The sequence below is a fragment of the Mobula birostris genome, chromosome 17 (genome assembly GCF_030028105.1).
Source record: "Mobula birostris isolate sMobBir1 chromosome 17, sMobBir1.hap1, whole genome shotgun sequence".
Classification (NCBI taxonomy): Eukaryota; Metazoa; Chordata; class Chondrichthyes; order Myliobatiformes; family Myliobatidae; genus Mobula; species Mobula birostris.
Genome location: NC_092386.1, coordinates 53,754,794 through 53,776,134, shown reverse-complemented (window position 1 = coordinate 53,776,134; position 21,341 = coordinate 53,754,794). Strand labels below are relative to the sequence as shown.

Genomic DNA, 21,341 nt, shown 5'->3' with positions numbered 1-21,341 from the left:
TATCATTACTGTCTTCACAATGCTATCACAGTTTTTCGTCAATAGAGGAAAGGGGTATTTAAAGATCAAAATCTCAGACCGTCCCCTCCTTCTGAGACTTGGACTAACCATACCAGTCACCTCAAGGCTCTGGTAAAATGCCACCACACTGACTCTGCAAAATCCTTTAAATTCACTGGAAGGATAAGCAAACCAATGTCAGTGTCCTTCCCCAGGGTAACATATCCAACAATGAGATCCTAGTTATTTTCAGTCAGCTACATGGGACAGGAAATGTCATTGTTACTGGTTGAACAGAAAAACAAAATATTCAGCATGTACTCAAAGTTTCCTTGAAGTACAACATCCCCACTGCTGAAAATTCTCAGATCCAAAATTGTGTTTTCCTTACATCGATAATGCCTGTTCTGCTGAGTTTTTCTAGCATATTCTGTTTTTATTTTGGATTTCCATCATCTGCAATATTTTTGACTTTTCATCTCTGTTCATTCCTGTGGAGAAGAGCAACATGAAGAAAGAATATTAGCGATGTCATTGAGAAATTTGAGGCCAGGCACTGCGACACAGTAAAATCCTGCATATGTGGCAGAGGTAGACAGTGCCTCAAAGGTTAACCACCTGCCCACCTCAACACCCAGCACTGTCCAACTGTGAAGAAGATGTAGTTCCCACATTAGCCACCACAAAACCCACGCTAGAGGGTGGAAGCAAAATATCCTCAAACTTGAAGGACTTCCAAGAAGAATAAAACTTCTTGATTTTTGTGTCAATGAACAGTCACAGAGCATGAGCTTCAACAATTGCCAGCTTGATCATGGGATGTTTTCCAATTAGTATATCTGTAAGAAGGACATAGATTAATACATCAAGGAGAAGTGCAGCTTTTTATTCAAGAGGTAACTTTGACTGGTATTTTGATGAGCAAACCCTCAACATACAGAGCTAAAGGTTATTCTGGTGAAAGGTCAGGACTCTTTCCCTTTGTGTTTGGATAAGAAAGTCTGAGGCAGACACAGATTTACTCCTCAATATGAGTAGCCTGTAAAGTCTGTAACAAAGAAAATCAATTTTTATCAACCACTTAATTCTTTGATGGTCTAACGATAGATTTAGAGAACAGGTATACACCACTGTAAAATGGCATCTATTCCCTTATGGAATTGATGGGCTTGGTTTACCAGTTTGAAATAAATTTTAATGAAATATTGAAAGATATAGTTCTCACAGCTACACTAAAGATTCATTAAATAATGGCCAGGTCATTCTAGATAATTAACTAGATAATGCACTGTAGCAATGGGCTTTAAGTCATAGAGAGCAGTGAGATTACCGGCTGTAGTGACAGTGAACCAATTTACTGGAGAGACGTTGAAGCTAGTGATAGAAAAATCTTCATTCATCATGACAAGCAGGCATTTTTCTAGAGACCTTTTTGGTAGAGTCTCACAAACTAACTACATCACATTTTTAGACTCTTAAAGACCAAGGTAACAGCCCGTGACTCAATGCAAATTCAATAGCTGCGATGACTTTGTTCAAACACCTTTGCTAGGACAAACCAATTCACGAGGATAGTTTAAAACTTAAGGACAGAGATCCCAACCACCCAGAATTAATCTTGTGAGGGTTGACTCTCTGAGTACACAACTATCCCTCTATTGATAGAACAAATATTTCTATGACCAGGACTGCAAATTCATTGAACTTAGTCACAATGGTGCAAAATAGCATAGCCAATGTTGCCTAGTTTGTTGTGGCCAGTTAATACAAGTCCTTCGGCTGATATACAAAAGAACATTTCATGGTCGCACCGCTATAAAAAAAAAATGTTTTTGCAGTATCAAAATATTTGCAAATGGCTTACATAATGGTGAAAAAAAAATCTCAAAAGCAGAATTGAAACATACTTTATATTATTCAAAATTTTACTTTTGGTGTTCAATCTACAACCTACCACAACTGAAACATTGTAAATGTATTTTGATAGTCAATAATATCATGGTCACTGTAAAGCTTGTGTGTTTGCCCTAAATCTGTTGCAAGCTTTCTGAGTGGTTTGTATGTTTTATTTCATAATTGAAGAGCATGGGATCAGGTGTAACCACTTACTCAATGAAGAAATGAATGATACGTATCTTCATTACCTGCCCAGCTAACAAAAATCTAATTGTCAAAGCTGAAATTAATAACTGTGCCACAACCAATTATATCTTGTGATAATGAATTCCACAGTTTTCTCAGTCTGTGCATAAAGGATTGTCTCCTAACTTCTCTCCTAAATAATTACGTGCCCTTTCCCTGGAATTCTCCATCAACAGAGAATCAAATCCTTTCAAAGTGCCGAGATCAATCTCACAATCCCTATTCTAAATGCCAGGCAATACTGTACAAGCGGGGTTTATAATCCAGGGTGTTAAAAAGTTATATTCTTGAAGTTCCATCAATAAGCTAGTCCCATCTATGGTAAATAACCAAGACACTCACTGAAAAGTGATTCTGGGAAATGTAAGTGCTATGTCAATTCTGCAAGCCTGTCACTACATTTAAGTGACATTTGGACAGGTACTTAAAGAGACATGGAATAGAAAGATACATACTAAGTACAAGCAAATGAGATTAGTGTCATCTGGCAAAAAGTCAGCATGGATGTGGTGGGATGAAGGACTTGTTCTATCGGTCTGTGACTCTATAATTACATCAAGGTTAAGTTATGGGTAAGCCTTGCATAAACATGGTTTTATTCCAGTCTGGGTTACATTAAGGTATATAGTTTTTAAACTGATAAGGCTTCAATAAACAAGATGCCAATAAATTATTTTTTCTTATGATGCTATAATTTTCCATTGGAAGTTAAATAATTGAACCACTTAAAATTTATTCAACGTCTATTTATTCAAAATATTTTCATTTGCTGATAACATTTTCCCCCGTAAGAATGAGTGATATTTCTCCATTTCCATTGTCAATGAAAGCAATCTATAGTCCTCTGAACAAGTACTGATGCCTGGTTGAATCAGGTACATTAATAACATTTAAAAGGAATTTGGAAGGTAGATGGAAAGGAATATTCAGAGGGATATGGGTCAAATGTGGCCAATTGAGATGAACTTTTATGGGAATCTTGGTTGGCATAGACTACTCGGATGGAGGAATCTTTTTCTGTGTTGTATCATTCTATGATTAGACTATATGACTCTATTTACTTAAATCAGCAGTGCAATTAATGCTGGCAAGATGCTGAACCTTTATAATGATCAGACAGCTGAGTTTGATTTGAATGGTTTAATTGAATGTGCATATCTTTCTTTGTGATCTAATTTTACAGCCATATTGTTCCATTTTGTGAATGTAGAATTCTCATTTATGCCGAGAAACATTTTTGAGTCTTTCTTATGAGTGACCAAATACTTTCTTTCTTTCTCTCTCATAGATGAAAGAACAATGTTTGCTTTATTAAGAAATCTGGGACTCTTCAGTATCACTTAAGCATCACTTACATTCAGACTTCTATGCCTGAAAGCACTAAAGCTTTCTAAATCTTCCAGACGCATTCCTAAAATATCCTTGAAAAGATTTAATTTTGAAACATAGAAGTTCTGGAGAAGATCACGAATTATTCTATTGGTCATTTCAGTTAAGTTTCTGGACGGCTTCTCCTTGAATTAATCAGCAATATACACTCCTTGAATTAATCAGCAATATACAATTGTCTCTTTGGTAGTTCATTACAGTACACATATGGCAATGAACTATTCCATTGGCCTGTCTCCTTGATTTATCAGACTCTTTAATTTTGCCCCCGGTATCTAGCAATAACAAATTGACTCAGTCTTCCTGCCATTACACTCACTGTTTAATATCTCTTATATTTTCAAAGTCATCTAGCAATTATTTTGACACAATTATTTTTGTGCTGTACCTTGGTGATTTCCTTCTCTAAAAGTAAGAATTAAAACTTTTTCCTAGCATGGCATAGGAGAAATATTCTTTTCTGTGAATCATCGTGTAGAAAATTGCCATGGGACAGACAGAACACTCCTTGGCTCTCTGACTATGTTAAGTTTTCTTGATTTATATTAGCCTCTGTATGGGACGTCACTGTTTTATCACTGTCTGGTATGGAGGGGCCTCCGCACAGGATTGAAAAAAACTGCAGAAAGTTGTGAACTTAGCCTGCTCCACCATGTGCACTAGCCTCCGCAGCATCCAAAACACCTTCAAAAGGTGATGCCTCAGAAAGGCAGCATCCACCATCAAGGACCCCCATCACCCAGGACATATCCTCTTCTCGTTGGTACCATCAAGGAGGAGGCACATGAGCCTGAAGAAACAGTTTCAGGATCAGCTTCTTCCCGTCTGTCACCAGATTTCTGAACGGACAATGAACCCATGAACACTTCCTCAGTATTTTACCCTCTCTTTTTGCACTACTTTAATTATATATCTTCATGTCCAGTCTCGAGTTACCTGAAGGCCACATACCAGATGCACAGGACAGCTACAAATATCTGGGGATCCTGCAGGCACATGGAAGCCACAATGAGGACTCAAGGAAGGCTGCAACATCCAAGTATCTCCAAAGAGTGAACCACGTCCTAAAAAGCCAGCTGAATGGGAAGAACAAGATCAAAGCTGTCAACACTTTCCCCCTACCAGTCATCAGATACCCAGCCGCAATAGTGGCTGGCCAAGGAATGAACTGGAAGCCGCTGACATTGAAACCCGGAAACTACTAACGATACTTGGAGGATTCCTTCCAAAGTGCAATGTTGAGCAACTGTACACCTGTCAGAATAAAGGAGGATGGGGACTTGCAAATGTCAAGCTCACAATCCCGGAAGAAATGCAAAATATCCATGAGTATGTCAGGAAGATGGCCCTTAAAGATGACCTGCTAGGAGAATATCTCAGACAGCAGGCAGGGGATATGGAAATGGAAGCGGGTGAAGCAGAGCCAGAGGACCAGAGGCCACGGCAGGACATGTCACTGCACAGGACGTACCATCGCCAAATATCAGAGGTGGCTGACATTAGAAAGTCCTACTAATGGCTGCAAATGGCAGGGCTGAGGGACAGCACAGAGGTGCTGCTCACGGCTGCCCAAGAACAGACATTGAGCACAAGAGCAATAGAAGCAGGGGTCTATCACACCAGACAAGACCCAAGATGCTCTGTGTGCGGAATCTGCTGAAACCATCCAGCACATTGTAGCAGGTGCAAGATGCAGGCAGGGACAGCATACCCTGAACGGCACAACCAAGATGCAGGAATTGTGTACAGGAACATCTGTGCTGAGTATGAATTGGACACTCCCAAATCCAAATAGGAAACATCCGAGAAAGAGAATGACAGAGCTGATACCCTATGGGACTTGCAAATAAAGACTGATAAGCACCTTCTGGCCAATGAACCAGACATAGTAATGCTGGACAAAGGACAGAAGAAAGCAATAGTAATAGACATCTTTGACCTCTCACTTTGGTAGTCTAAGGTATGAACCTGCATCAAGCAGGCCTCACTCATACTGGTGCCCAAGGAGAATGTGGTAACCAGCTTCAATGACTATTGTCCAGTAGCACATCCACAGCGATGAAGTGCTTTGAGAGGTTGGTCATGGTGCGTATCCATTCCTGCTGGAGGAGGGATTTGGATCCACTCCATTTCGCCCTATTGTCGCAACAAGTCAGCAGCAGATGCTACTTAATTGGCTCTCCAATCTGCAACGTCTGGATAGCAAAGATGCATACATCAGGATGCTCTTCATTGACTACAACTCTACATTTAACACTGTCATCCCTTTAAAGCTAATTATAAGCTTCAGGAGCTAGGGCTCAGTTCTCCTTTTGTAACTGGATCCTCAATTTCCTCGTTGGTAGAACCCAGTCAGTCCAGATTGGCAACAACATCCTCTCCACAATTACTATCAGCACATGTGCCCCACAAGACTGTGTGCTTAACTCCCTGCTCTACTCGCTTTATACTTATGACTGAGAGGCTGTACAGCTCCAGCGACATACTTAAGTTTGCTGACAACACAACTGTCATTGGCTGAATCAATGACAAATTGGCATATAGGAGGGAGATTGAAAAACCTCTCACTTAAAGTCCTCAAAACCATAGAACTGGTTATTGACAACAGGAGGAAGAAACTGGCAGTCCATGAGCCAATGCTCATTTGTGGATCAGAGGTGGAGAGGGTCAGTAACTTTAATTTCCTGGGCATTATCATATTAAACAATTTGTCCTGGGACCAGTGTGTAAATGCCATTTCAAAGGAAACGTGGCAGTGTCTCTACGGACCGAGTCAAGATTGCCGCCATCATCTCTCTCTTTCTTGACTGGGCAGGCTCTGACCTTGTGAGACAATAAAACCACCATTTGCAATAAGTATGGGGACTTCACTGCTGAGATGCACCAGGGTTTTGATCACCTGGGATGTGGTGGGGGGCAGTGAATCAGATACTCCACCTACATCAGGACTCATGCTCGGAGCTCGATTACGCCGTGGAATGAAAGACCCTCGATGCTGGGACGTGGAAATGCTGCTGGCTGATTAGCATCAAAGCGGATGAAGGACATACTGCCTACCTGGGAGCTGCACATTGACCTTAAAAATTTCACTCTGGCTGACCGACTTGAGAAGCTTCTTAAGGAACAACCCGCCAGGTCAAAGGTCAGAACCCCTGATCCATCCCTAGAACAACATCAGGCTGCAGGACCTCATTGTCAACACCTCCAGAATCCATGCAGTTAGGGAGAGATCGCTTAATCTCACCCCCCACCCAAGAGCATGAACATCGGTAGAAAAACAACCCATCACCCATGCATCAAATGCCCACTGTACTTGGGGACAACAAACAGAGACAAAGGGCCTTTTATCTGGTAGCCATCCCCCTCATTCCAGCACCATAGCTCAATTCACTCTTTCTGGTCTCCACACCCCCATGGCACATTGTGCATTTCTTTAGTCTTCCACTGACTATAAGCACTGAACATATGGAATTCAAGCAACACACACAAAACGCTGGTAGAACGCAGCAGGCCAAGCAGCATCTATAGGAAGAAGTATAGTCGACACTTCGGGCCAAGACCTTCATCAGGACTGACTGAAAGAAGAGATAGTAAGAGATTTGAAAGTGGGAGGGGGAGAGAGTGATCGGAAATGATAGGAGAAGACAGGAGGGGTAAGGATGAAGCCAAGAGCTAGAAAGTTGATTGGCAAAAGGGATACAGAGTTGGAGAAGGGGGAGGATCATGGGACGGGAAGCCTAGGGGGAAAGAAAGGGGGAGGGGAGCCCAGAGGAAGATGGAGAGCAGGTAAGGAGTGATTGTGAGAGAGGGGCAGAGAGAGGGAAAAAAGGGAGGAACATAAAAATAAATAAATAAGGGATGGGGTAAGAAGGGGAGGAGGGGCATTAATGGAAGTTAAAGAAATCAATGTTCATGCCATCAGGTTGGAGGCTACCGTCTTCGACCCTCCTCCTCTTCATGGACACCCCGCTCTGGTCTTCTGCCTGCTCTGGATCTCTTTATTGATAACTGCCGACTGGACATCAACCGTCTCGACTTCACTACACCTTGTTCCAATTCCAACCTCACTCCTTCCGAACGCTCTGCTCTCCAATCCCTCCGCACCAATCCTAACCTTACTATAAAACCCGCTGATAAGGGGGGTGCTGTTGTAGTCTGGTGTACTGACCTCTACCTTGCTGAGGCACAGCAACAGCTCACTGATACCTCCTCTTATTTACCCCTCGTTCATGACCCCACTAAGGAGCAACAGGCTATTGTCTCCCACACCATCACCAACCTTATCCGCTCAGGGGATCTCCCATCCACTGCCACCAACCTCATGGTTCCCATACCCCGCACCTCCCGTTTCTACCTCCTACCCAAGATCCACGAACCTGCCTGTCCAGGTAGACCCATTGTCTCAGCTTGCTCCTGCCCCATTGAACTCATTTCTGCATACCTTGACACTGCTTTATCCCCCCTTGTTCAATCCCTTCCCACCTATGTTCGTGACACTTCTCATGCTCTGAATTTTTTCGATGATTTCAAGTTCCCTTGCCCCCACTGCTTTATTTTTCACCATGGATGTCCAGTCCCTATATACTTCCATCCCCCATCAGGAAGGTCTCAAAGCTCTCTACTTCTTTTTGGATTCCAGACCTAACCAGTTTCCCTCTACCACCACTCTCCTCCGTCTAGTGGAATTAGTCCTTACTCTTAATAATTTATCCTTTGGCTTCTCCCACTTCCTCCAAACTAAAGGTGTAGCCATGGGCACCCGTATGCACCCCAGCTATGCCTGCCTTTTTGTTGGCTTTGTAGAACAGTCCATGTTCCAAGCCTATACTGGTATCTGTCCCCCACTTTTCCTTCGCTACATTGACGACTGCATTGGTGCTGCTTCCTGCACACATGCTGAGCTCGTTGACTTCATTAACTTTGCCGCCAACTTTCACCCTGCCCTCAAATTTACCTGGTCCATTTCCGACACCTCCCTCCCCTTTCTTGATCTTTCTGTCTCTATCTCTGGAGATAGCTTATCTACTGATGTCTACTATAAGCCTACTGAATCTCACAGCTACCTGGACTATTCCTCTTCCCACCCTGTCTCTTGCAAAAATGCAATCCCCTTCTCACAGTTCCCCTATCTCTGCTGCATCTGCTCTCAGGATGAGGCTTTTCATTCCAGGACGAAGGAGATGTCTTCCTTTTTTAAAGAAAGGGGCTTCCCTTCTTTCACCATCAACTCTGCTCTCAAACGCATCTCCCCCAGTTCACGCATATCTGCTCTCACTCCATCCTCCCGCCACCCCACTAGGAATAGGGTTACCCTTGTCCTCACCTACCACCCCACCAGCCTCCGGGTCCAACATATAATTCTCCATAACTTCTGCCACCTCTAACGGGATCCCACCACCAAGCACATCTTTCCCTCCCCCGCCCTTCTGCTTTCCGCAGGGATCGCTCCCTACACGACTCCTTTGTCCATTCGTCCACCCCATCCCTTCCCACTGATCTCCCTCCTGGCACTTATCCTTGTAAGTAGAACAAGTCCTACACCTGCCCTTACACTTCCTCCCTTACCACCATTCAGGGCCCCAAACAGTCCTTCCAGGTGAGGCGACACTTCACCTGTGAATCGGCTGGGGCGATATACTGCGTCCGGTGCTCCGGATGTGGCCTTCTATATATTGGTGAGACCTGATGCAGACTGGGAGACCGTTTTGCTGAACACCTATGCTCTGTCCGCCAGAGAAAGCAGGATCTCCCAGTGGCCACACATTTTAATTCCACGTCCCATTCCCATTCTGATATGTCTATCCACGACCTCCTCTACTGTAAAGATGAAGCCACACTCAGGTTGGTGAAACAACACCTTATATTCCGTCTGGGTAGCCTCCGACCTGATGGCATGAACATTGGTTTCTCTAACTTCCATTAATGCCCCCCTCCCCTTCTCCCCTTATTTATTTATTTTTATTTCCTCCCCCTTTTTTTCCTCTCTCTGTCCCTCTCACAATCACTCATTGTCTGCTCTCCATCTTCCTCTGGGCTCCCCTCTCCCTTTCTTTCTCCCGTCCCATGATCCTCTCCCTTCTCCAGCTCTGTATCCCTTTTGCCAATCAACTTTCCAGCTCTTAGCTCCATCCCTCCCATTCCTGTCTTCTCCTATCATTTCAGATCTCCCTCTCCCCCTCCCACTTTCAAATCTCTTACTATCTCTTCTTTCAGTTAGTCCTGACGAAGGGTCTTGGCCTGAAATGTTGACTGTACCTCTTCCTATAGATGCTGCCTGGCCTGCTGCGTTGCACCAGTATTTTGTGTGTGTTACTTGAATTTCCAGCATCTGCAAATTTTCGTGTATATGGAATTATTGACCCATTTAACAAATATTTTGCATTGTTTACCACAGTACATTGTTGGTTAATTTTATCATCTGTATCCTAGTGTTTTGCAGATCTACAAAGTTTATAGAATTCACATACATAGATATACACAAACACACACACATGCACACAAACACAGATATGCACACAGTAATAATATTAAATTCCATTGGTATTATTATCTGTATAGATGAAACAAGTTTAATATTTTCTCTGCACTGTCAAGGAAACTGAGTTGTTGATATCCCTCCAGTAGTTGATTTTGCATCTCAGCATTGTACTAATGTTGAGTGGGAGTCAATGCTAGTAACTATCTTTAAGACTGGTATCAAGGAGGCTGCTTTGTCCTTCATTAATTGAAGTCTCTATGTCTTTTGAGCTTTGCTCAAAGAGGCAAATAAAGGTGTCATTTCTTTAATTCACTCCCTGCCTAATGTCCCTTCTTTTTGCTCCTTCTGCCGGACAATGGATTAACCTTTATTATCACTAGATAATAGGGAAAGCAGCAGGCTAGAAGTCCACAGGAGTTACTGCAGGGCATTCTATCATTCCTTCATTACCCTGTCAAGCCCATTTGCATTTTGTACATTTCATTGAGATTGAAATTTTGACCATTCTACTAAAGTCAAGGAAACAGATGCCCAATTTGCCTATTCTCTGCTCTTATAACAAATTCACTATCCCTAGAATCAATCATCGCAGCAGCCAATATTGGAAGTGTAATCTCCTTGTATTAGGAGATCACATCTGAGCATAGTATTCCAGGGCTCTACATAGTCAGTGTGTGGGCACGTGGCTAATTAGTTAAGGTGTTCAACTAGCGATCTGAAGGTTGTGAGTTCGAGCCCCAGCTGAGGCGGCGTGTTGTGTCCTTGAGCAAGGCACTTAATCACACAGTGCTCTGCGTTGACACTGGTGCCAAGCTGTATGGGTCCTAATGCCTTTCCCTTGGACAACACCGGTGTCGTGGAGAGGGGAGACTTGCAGCATGGGCAACTGCCGGTCTTCCATACAACCTGGCCCAGGCCTGCGCCCTGGAGAGTGAAGACATTCCAGGCACAGATCCATGGTCTCGCAAGACGAACGGATGCCTTTTACATTGTCAGAACAAAATGCTATTGTTCTCATGCTCAAATGCTTTAAGACATTTGACAAGGTCCCCCACAAGAGACTCATCCAGAAAGTCATGAGGCATGGGATCAGTGGAACCTTGGCTGTTTGGATAAAATATTGGCTTACAGGAAGAAAGCAGAGGGTGGTAGTGGAAGGAAAGTATTCTGCCTGGAGGTCAGTGACTAGTGGAGTGCCGCAAGGATCTGTCCTGGGACCCCTGCTCTTTGTGATTTTTATAAATGACCTGGATGAAGAGGCTGAAGGATGGGTGAGTAAGTTTGCGGACAACACGAAGATTGGAGGAGTTGTGGATGGAGCTGTAGGTTGTCGAAGGTTACAAGAGGATATAGACAGGATGCAGAGTTGGGCAGATAAGTGGCAGATGGAGTTCAATCTGGATAAGTGTGAGGTGATGCATTTTGGAAGGACAAACCAGAAGGCTGAGTACAGGGTTAATGGTTGGTTACTTAAGAGTGTGGATGAACAGAGGGACCTTGGGGTTCAAATCCATACATCCCTCAAGGTCACTGCACAGGTTGATAGGATAGTTAAGAAGGCCTATGGGATGCTAGGCTTCATTAATAGGGGGATTGAGTTCAAGAGTAGAGAGGTCATGTTGCAACTCTACAAATCTCTGGTGAGACCACACTTAGAGTATTGTGTTTAGTTCTGGTCCACTCATTATAGGAAGGATGTGGAAGCTATGGAGAGGGTGCAGACGAGACTTACCAGGATGTTGCCTGGATTAGAAAACAAATCTTATGAGGCACGGTTAGCAGAGCTGGGACTTTTCTCTTTGGAGCGTAGAAGGATGAGAGGGGACTTGATAGAGGTCTGCAAGATTATGAGAGGCATAGATAGGGTGGATAGCCAGTACCTGTTTTCCAGGGCATGAATAACAAACATCAGAGGGCATATGTATAAAGTTAAGGGAGGGAAGTTTAGGGGAGACATCAGGGGTAAGTTTTTTACACAGAGGGTTATGGGTGCCTGGAATGACTTGCCAGGGATGGTGGTGGTGGCTAAAACATTAGGGGTATTTAAGAGCCTCTTGGACAGGCACATGGATGAAAGAACAATGGAGGGTGGGTTTAGTACTTTTTTAAAGGAATATATGGGTTAGCACAACATCGAGGGCCGAAGGGCCTGTACTGTGCTGTAGTATTCTATTGTTTAGTGTCAAATCATCCCGTGTTGGAGTCCAATATATTTGGTAACTTTCCCAAGGCTTGTGCTTCCCTTTTATCATTTCACTGACTTTTCTTGAATGCTCTTTTGTCTTGATCTTGATTTGTTAAATATCTACCATACTATTGGACCTTACAGAGAGAGGGGGTATTTATTCTTATGAATTCATTGAAAACGGGTAATCTGCCAATTTTCTACATCAACAAATTGGGTGAGTTGTTAAGGTACTACAGGTTTCCCCCGCCATCTGAAGGTAGAGCGTTCCTATGAAATGGTTTGTAAACTGAAATGTCGTAAAGCGAAGAAGCAATTACCATTTATTTATATGGGAAAATTTTGTGAGCGTTTGCAGACCCAAAAATAACCTACCAAATCATGCCAAATAACAATAAAACCTAAAATAACAGTAACATACAGTAAAAGCAGGAATGATATGATAAATACACAGCCTATATAAAGTAGAAATACTTTTCCACAATCATTACTGAACTGTTCTCCGTAGCGAAAATCTCACGCAAGCACCGTCGGCAGAAAATCTCACGCAAGCGCTGTTGGCAAAAACACTCTCTCCAGTAACCTTTAGGCTATGAAGCTGCCAAATCATAGCAAATAAAGCATAAAAATACACAGCCGATATAAAGTCGAAATAATGTATGTACAGTGTAGTATCACTTACCGGAATCGGGACAGCACCGAGCACACAGATGATGGTGTGTTAGACTGAGTCGTCGCAGACTGGGACGGTGCAGTGGCCCCCCACCCTCCAGGCTGCTGAGCGATACATTGCTGCGAAGAACGCAGGGGTCCAACCGTAGCCGGGAGGTACACAGCACATTTTTAAGAAAGAAGCCGAAACAAACATGCTAAATAATTAGGTGCCGCCCCTAATTGTCGGCCCAGATCGGTGCCAATTTCCGATTGCGTCGTCTCTGATCTGGGCCGACAGTTACGTGTTGGTGGCACCTAATTAGCATGTTTATTTCGGCTTTTTTCTTAAAGATGTGCTGTGTGCCTCCCGGCTACCTTTGCATTCTCCGCGAATCGGTATCTGTCCTTGGCCTGGGGGTTGGGGTGGTGGGACACTGGGGTGTCATCTCGTCGTCTGTTTCCATTAGAGCAGGCAGCTCATCTTCTTTTATCTCTGCCCGCCTCAATGTCGAAGGTCGAGGTTCGTCGTCTGCTGTGGCTGATGTGGAAGGCTTGCTTGACTGCGGAGCCTTGCGCATTTTTCTATCACACAGTTCTTTAATAAGGACTCAAACCATCCTGCAAATATCTCCTAAACCGATGTACCCTTTCAAAATTAAAGTCGTACTTTATCATTACTCATTTGTTTCGATTGTTATCCTTTTTTCTTCCAATTGCATCAGCTCTTCATCTGTCAATTCTTGGTAATGGGATGCCAAAACCTCTTCAACATCATGGTCGTCAGCTTCCACAAGCCAAACTCACTTTGTCCTTACTTCGTTCACCACGATCAAAACGCTTAATTATGTCTAATTTTACTGTAAGTGTAACACCCTTACAAGCTCTTTCAGGCTTTTCCGATACCATAGAACTCATCTTGCAAACGGCTGCTCACAGACTTGTGTTAAAGCAATGCCATTCCAAATCCAGGAGAGAGCAGCTGCTCGGGGCATGCGCTGTCTTTTATCGTGCGCTGAATTTTTTTTTTTGTAACAGTGAAAACCCCCTCTGAAAACAAAAACAGGGTACTAATGTAGGTCTTTCATAACAGTGAGCTTTTGTAAAGCGAACGTTCAAAAAGCGGGGGACACCTGTATACAGTATTGTACCTGAGGAAAGGTAGTGTAGTAATTACAAAAGGGATGAATATTTTTTCAGCCTCACAGTTTTGTTTTTTAATTTCTAGTAAATTGTTTCAGTAGGTACATTCGATGTCAGAGAAATGTATACAATATACATCCTGAAATTCTTTTTCTTTGCAAACATCCACAAAAAAAACAGAGGAGTGCCCCAAAGACCCATTGACAGGTTTTGGAATTTTTCTTTTGATTTGACATGATGCACAATGTTTTGTAGGTAAACTCAAAAAATCCTACTTCGATATATTTTAAATTTAGAAAATAGGACAGTAATAGATGAAAATAGTTATGAATACTCTTTGAAGGCACTGTGTATTTATAAACCCTAAATATTTCAAATTTGAAGAGAGAATAAAAAAACTTAAACCATGAACATATGACTTTGGCCATAATTTTAGGGAAAATAATATAATTATTTCATTATATTGGGAGTATATTAAAGTGAAAATAATAAGGCTGTGAGGAATCCCCATTATTAAAAACTAAATTTAAATTTTGATGCTTCCTGGTTTAGGCTTTTTGTAATTGGTTTATTTTTGTCTTGTGTACCAAAATAAAGAGCTTTTATTTACATGTCATCCAGACAGATCATTCCATGCATAAGTACATTGAGGAAGCAAAGGGGAATAAAATAGAAAACAGAATATAATATTGCAGTTACTGAGAAAATTCAGAGAAAGTAGAGAAGTGTCAGGACCATGACAAGGCAGACTAAGAGATCAAGAGTTTATCTTAGCGTAGATGTTAATTCAAGAGTCTTATAACAGTGGGACAGAGTTATTCTTGAGACTGATGGTATGAGTGCCCTGGCTTTTATATCTTCTGCCCAATGGGAGGAAAGAGAATTGAAAATGACTGGGGTAGGAGATTATTTGTTCCTCAAAAGGAAGCTTCTACCTGGGTTATACGGATCTCGGATGCTTTGTGTTACACTAAAATGAATTTCCATTCAAGACAAATTACAGTACAAAACTACACAGAAGGGCAGAAGGCATTTGTCATTGTAAAGAAGAAGCAATGTCATTTATTCCTTGTTTATTGTAAATCTTGGATCATTATATCATATATATCACAGGTCATTAGAATTCATTTTCATCATTGATCTGTAGTCCACATTTTATTGTAAACTGTCAGTGTGTATTGTAGTCTCAGCAAAATAACCTGTGCATTTGGTTCAGAGAAATATGATTTATTTGCAATGCTTACTTTGTTTCATTTCTGCATTAGGACATAACTGTAGTTTTAAATTGAACTACATGAAATGCAAACAGAAGCTTGCTATAAATAGGTCATTATAATGATAGCATGTTGATTTAATATTTGCTTTCATAAATGAAAGAGGATTATTGTGAGAAATGAAGCTGTTATTATGAAAAGAAAAAAACAACTAGGAACTATTTTTGAATTTTTGTTTGTATTACAGCTGACTGAGATGGAAATGTGCAAAATAGAGCTCAGTGACCAGGTCATATGGTTGGAAGAGCAGCTGGAAATCATGGGAAACAAATTAAGTTCTGCAGGATTATATGAAGAAACATTAATTGCCAAGGACAAGGTATAGTAAACATTTATCTCCTGTGAAAATAACTTACCTTTGCGTGCTTTTTGTAATATGGGTCCAGCTGGCACATGAAATAGCTTTCTGTAGAAATCTATCATGTATGTGCAAGCTGAAGCTAAATTGTCCATTGCTATTGAAAAGTTAAAGAGATACTTACTCTAAAAATGTTTAAACTGACCATTTATTAATTTTATATTCTACACCAGTGGTCCCCAACCTTCGGGCCGCGAAGCATGCAGGGGTGCAGCAGTAGCCGGAGTGCATCCGCACGTCTTTAAGAAAAAAGCCGAAATAAACGAGCTAATTAATTAGGTGCTGCCCGGCATATAAATGTCAGCCCAGTTCAGAGGCAATTGCTGATTTCACTTGTTCTATGCAATGTTCACTCCTCTTCCCAGGGCGCTGGAGCCTTTAGCTGTTCCATTGTTTGGTCAATTTAAACGCCAGCCCAGACAGGCTGAAAAGACAGGGCTGTCAGGATCGAGGTGACATGTTGAATCTACACAAACTTCTAATAAAGTATAGGGGCTGCCATGCTTTCCTTGTAATGACAGTTACGTGCTGGTCCCAGGCCAGATCCTCTGACACTTTTCAGAGAGAGAAACGTCGATCCTTAATGCCGAAGAATTTAAAGTTATTGACCCTCTCCACCTCAGTTCCTCTAATGAAGACTGGCCTCTGGGCAGCACCTAATTAATTAGCTTGTTTATTTTGGCTTTTTTCTTAAAGATGTGCTGGGTGCGCTCCAGCTACCGCTGCACCCCTGCATGCTTTGCGGCCCTGTATCGGTCCACGGCCCGGAGGTTGGGGACCACTGTTCTACACACTCAAATACTAGAAATAAAAAATATTTGCTGTTTCAACAGGGGTCATCTAGGTACTTATTCAATGAATACTACTATGGAATTTTGCACAAGAAAGAATCAAAATCAGGTTTATTATCACTTACATACATCATGACATTTGTTGTTTTGATGGCAGCAGTAGAGTACAAGACATAAAAATTACTATAGGTTACAATAAAGAAGTAAACAAAATATTGCGAAAGGGAAATAGTGAGGTAGTAATCATGGGTTCATGGACCGTTCAGAAATATGATAGTGGAGGGGAAGAACCTGTTGCTATAATGGTGAGTGTGCCTCATCAGGCTCCTGTACTTCAATCCTGATGGCAGTAATGGGAAGAGGGCATGGCTTAGACAGTGAAAGTCCTTAACTATAGCTACCACCTACTTGAGGCACTGCCTTTAAAAGATGTTCTTGATGGTGGGGAGGATTGTGCTTTCTGAGTCTACAATCCTGTGCAGCCTCTGTCGGTCTGGTGCTGTGGAATTTCCATACCAGTCAGCAGTGTAACCAGTCAGAATGCTTTCCACAGTACATCTGCAGAAATTTGCTAGAGTCTTTGGTGATGTACCAAATTTTCTCAAACCCTTAATGAAGTAGAACCACTGGCATGCCTTCTTTGTAATTGCATCAATATGCTGGCCCAGGATAGATCCACTGAGATGATGAACTGAAACTGTTCTCCTTTTCCACTGCTGACCCCTCAGTGATGACTCGTGTGTGTTCTCCGGAACTCCTCTTGCCAAAGTCCACAATCAATTCCTTGGTCTTGCTGAAGTTGAATGTAAGGTTGTTGTATTAACAAGCAAACTTCCAATCTCTCATAGTCTGTACACCCCCTCATTACCATTTGAAATTCTGCCAACAGTGTGGAAATTTCCTTCCCCCGCCTTCTTCTATTCCCCACTCTAGCATCTTATCTCTTTTCCTCACCTGCCTATCACCTCCCCCATTGCCCCTCCTCCTTGCCTTTCTCCCATTGCCTGCTCTCCTCTCCTACCAAATTCCTTCTTCTCCAGCCCTTGACCTTTCCCTCCCTTCTGGCTTCACCTATCATTTTCTGGCTGGTCCTCCTCTGCCTTCCCCGACCTTTTTATTCTGGCATCTTTCCGCCTTCCTTTCCAGTCCTGAAAAAGGGTCTTGGACTGAAAGATTGACTGTTAATTCATTTCAAGAGATGTTGCCTGACCTGCTGAGTTCCTCTAGTACTTTGTGCATGTTGCCCTAGAAAATTACTCTGTATGCTGTCAGTGGGATGACACTTCTCATGTTAATTTATCATGAAAACATAAAGTGCAGAGAAAATTTAGCAGGTCAATCAGCATCTGTGGAAAGGGAAACAGTTACATTTCAGGTCAAAGGCCTTTCATCAGTACCTTCATCAAATCTTCAGCCTGAAACATTAGCTGTTTCTCTTTCTACAGATGCTGCCTGACTGCTCAGTTTTTGTAATATTTTATGTTATCTCAGATTTCTAGTGTCTGCATTTGTTTTGATTTGCAGTTTTATTTTTATTTATCTTTGCAGCTCATAGTAGGATTTATAGGTAGTATGGAGAATCATATGTGAGAAAGCCATGTCCATGATGCATTCTATAGACAACTCACCTGAAGTTGCCACACAAGTATTTCCTCCTATGTCACATGAAGGACATAGGTTTAAATATTTTAAAATATTTTTAAAATGCATTTTTAATTTCTGTTCAACAAAAACCATTTTGCAAAACCAATTTCTCGTACATCAAATTTTGAAAGTGTTGGTTTAGAGTAGTGTCTGAGGTTACAATGACAAATATTGGATGCAAAAGTATTTTGCAATCTTGTCTTTGAATTTGTTAGAGAACTTGCTGCAGGATATGTTCTGGTATTATAGAGTTTGTTAAACTGGTATATGTAAATAACATTGGGTTTAGGAATTTTGTAGCTGCACAATGAAATTGTTGATGATGGGCCATGGAATTGAAGAAATTATAAAAAGGAGACAGGAAAACTAAAGGGACCATCAGCACACCTTGAGAGCGTACACATTTGTGGAAGTTGATTACCAGACCCTGTTCTCAATGGAAAAATAATTATTGCCTTATCTACAATTTTAATTATTATTATCTCTTATGGGTAATCAATGAGAGCACCTTACTTCATTTTAAGTGTTTTTTTTTAAACTGTTTTTCTTCTGCAGCAACTTGAGAGGTTTTCTGCAACTCAATGCACTCGTGGGACTTTCACCATGGTCAACACCATGGGGATCAACACCATAAAATTATGAATTACTTAGCTATATCTCCCAGGGTAGTTTTGAAATGATTATATTTTGTTATCAAAACTAAGTAAAGCATTTTCCTTTCTAGTCACATTGAGTAATGTTCCAAGTGAATTATCTCGCTCTTTACATATGTACCTAATTTTCCAGTGAAAACTTGAATGAAAGAAAAAAAGCAGCTATAGTGAGTTTTAATATGCTTGTATCTTAAATTTACTTGCTTATTTGGTAGGTAAGAGTACCCTCTTGAACACTGGCTTCTGAAAATGACGGCAAGAATGTGTCTGAAAACTGATTCTCTGTAAATACTGTTGCCCAGAAATTCATCCCGTAAACAAGGATGATTCAATTTTGGAGTCAAGAGTACAAGACATCCTCACAGCTGAATTTCTAGGCAACAATATACAAAGCTGAATGTTACAATTAATTGTCATCTGGTTTGATAAATTTAGTAATTTCTTTGAGAATTTTAATCAAGCTTCATTGAGAAACTAATCCTAAACATATGAGAATGTTACAGATTAGATAGTATCTGGTCATAAAGTGGTCTTTACTCTCAAAGATTTAAACAATGATTTTAGCTGATACTGTAACAATTGGGGAAAATATAAATTCCATCCATGTGAACATGAATAATGAAGAGAGTGCTTGTTTGATTACAACAACCAATCTAAATTTGTGTAGTTTATTTAACTGGATGTAGAAAAATACAGATGGTGCGGGAGTGCTTCTTCAGATGACATTTCACAGAATGCAAATGTGAACCCTTTTTACCAGGCTTCTCTAAAAACACGGCTGGTTAGCTCCTCATTTACAAGCCAATGATCTCAGCAGTGAGAAAAAGACCTTTTCCGAATTCTGTATGTCGAGGGTCAATGTGACTTGGGTCACTCCAGTCCAGGAGACCCAGGATGTCTCGCCCATCGGCACCACATTCAGAGTGAATACTGTGGGAATGCTGCCCACTTGCGATTATCTGTTGGCAAGAAATAACAGATCAGACACTGCGTGCAATTACAAATAAAGTATATGTACAATTTCAGCTCTATCAAGCTGTTAGTAGGTAAAGAAAAAGAAAAAAAATAAAAAGGGCCCATTACAATTAACCCAGTCCAAATGTGCACATAATTTGGTGCTCATCTTGAAGTTGTCTTTAACTCAAGTGCTGGATCCACGGTCTGCATGAAATCACACATTACCCTCCGAATGTTGCTCAAAATCCACCTCAAACAAACGGGCTCCCCACTGGTTTACTGGCCCTTCCTCCTCGAAGCCATTCATCTGCACAAAGCGCCTTGTGCAACAGGGGTAGCACCCTCAGCCATCTTCCCCCCCATCTTCTCCCAGCTCCCGCCAAAAAGACCTCCTCTCACATCGGTGTCTGTCATGAAAACCTCTCTGCCCAACGTTCTCTAGAACCTTCTCTCAATTCCACCATCCCGATTGGATGACAGTACATTCCCAAGCATGAACATTACAACCCCTTATCTGTAGCTCAAACCCAAAGATGCTGAAAGCAGAACAGACTGCTGTTACAGAACTGCTATAATGAAATACCTACAGTATAGCAGTAAGCATCTCAACCAGGATGTTTTGCAAGTCATCTTCACCTACCAGCTTAACAAACACCGCAGTCATCACCAGTTTCTTCCTCAACCATCATATATGATGGTTCCCACCATTCCCACTTCCACTGTTTCTTTTTTATTCAGCAGCAAATACCATGGTCCCATTTAACCAAATGACTTCCTGAACAGGATTAACCCATGATAGTGAGGGAGAGACATCTTTTCCAGAAGCAAAATTAACTCGTTAGATTCTGGACTAGTTCCTGAGGATTGGAGGGTGGCTAATGTAACTCCACTTTTTAAAAAAGGAGGGAGAGAGAAACTGGGGAATTATAGACCGGTTAGCCTAACGTCGGTGGTGGGGAAACTGCTGGAGTCAGTTATCAAGGATGTGATAACAGCACATTTGGAAAGCGGTGAAATCATCGGACAAAGTCAGCATGGATTTGTGAAAGGAAAATCATGTCTGACGAATCTCATAGAATTTTTTGAGGATGTAACTAGTAGAGTGGATAGGGGAGAACCAGTGGATGTGGTATATTTGGATTTTCAGAAGGCTTTTGACAAGGTCCCACACAGGAGATTAGTGTGCAAACTTAAAGCACACGGTATTGGGGGTAAGGTATTAGTGTGGGTGGAGAGTTGGTTAGCAGACAGGAAGCAAAGAGTGGGAATAAACGGGACCTTTTCAGAATGGCAGGCGGTGACTTGTGGGGTACCGCAAGGCTCAGTGCTGGGACCCCAGTTGTTTACAATATATATTAATGACTTGGATGAGGGAATTAAATGCAGCATCTCCAAGTTTGCGGATGACACGAAGCTGGGTGGCAGTGTTAGCTGTGAGGAGGATGCTAAGAGGATGCAGGGTGACTTGGATAGGTTGGGTGAGTGGGCAAATTCATGGCAGATGCAATTTAATGTGGATAAATGTGAAGTTATCCACTTTGGTGGCAAAAATAGGAAAACAGATTATTATCTGAATGGTGGCCGATTAGGAAAAGGGGAGGTGCAACGAGACCTGGGTGTCATTATACACCAGTCATTGAAAGTGGGCATGCAGGTACAGCAGGCGGTGAAAAAGG

At 41.8% G+C, this 21,341-nt stretch overlaps 1 protein-coding gene across 3 annotated transcripts in view; it reads left to right on the top strand.

Moving 5' to 3' along the window:
- The window catches only part of LOC140211419 (coiled-coil domain-containing protein 192-like), a 77,225-nt gene that overhangs the window by 11,420 nt on the left and 44,464 nt on the right, over nucleotides 1-21,341 (top strand). For all 3 annotated transcript variants that reach the window (XM_072281103.1, XM_072281102.1, XM_072281101.1), the window contains exon 4: nucleotides 15,450-15,581. In XM_072281103.1, the coding sequence (XP_072137204.1) occupies nucleotides 15,450-15,581 (132 nt within the window). The remainder of the gene's footprint in view (nucleotides 1-15,449; nucleotides 15,582-21,341) is intronic.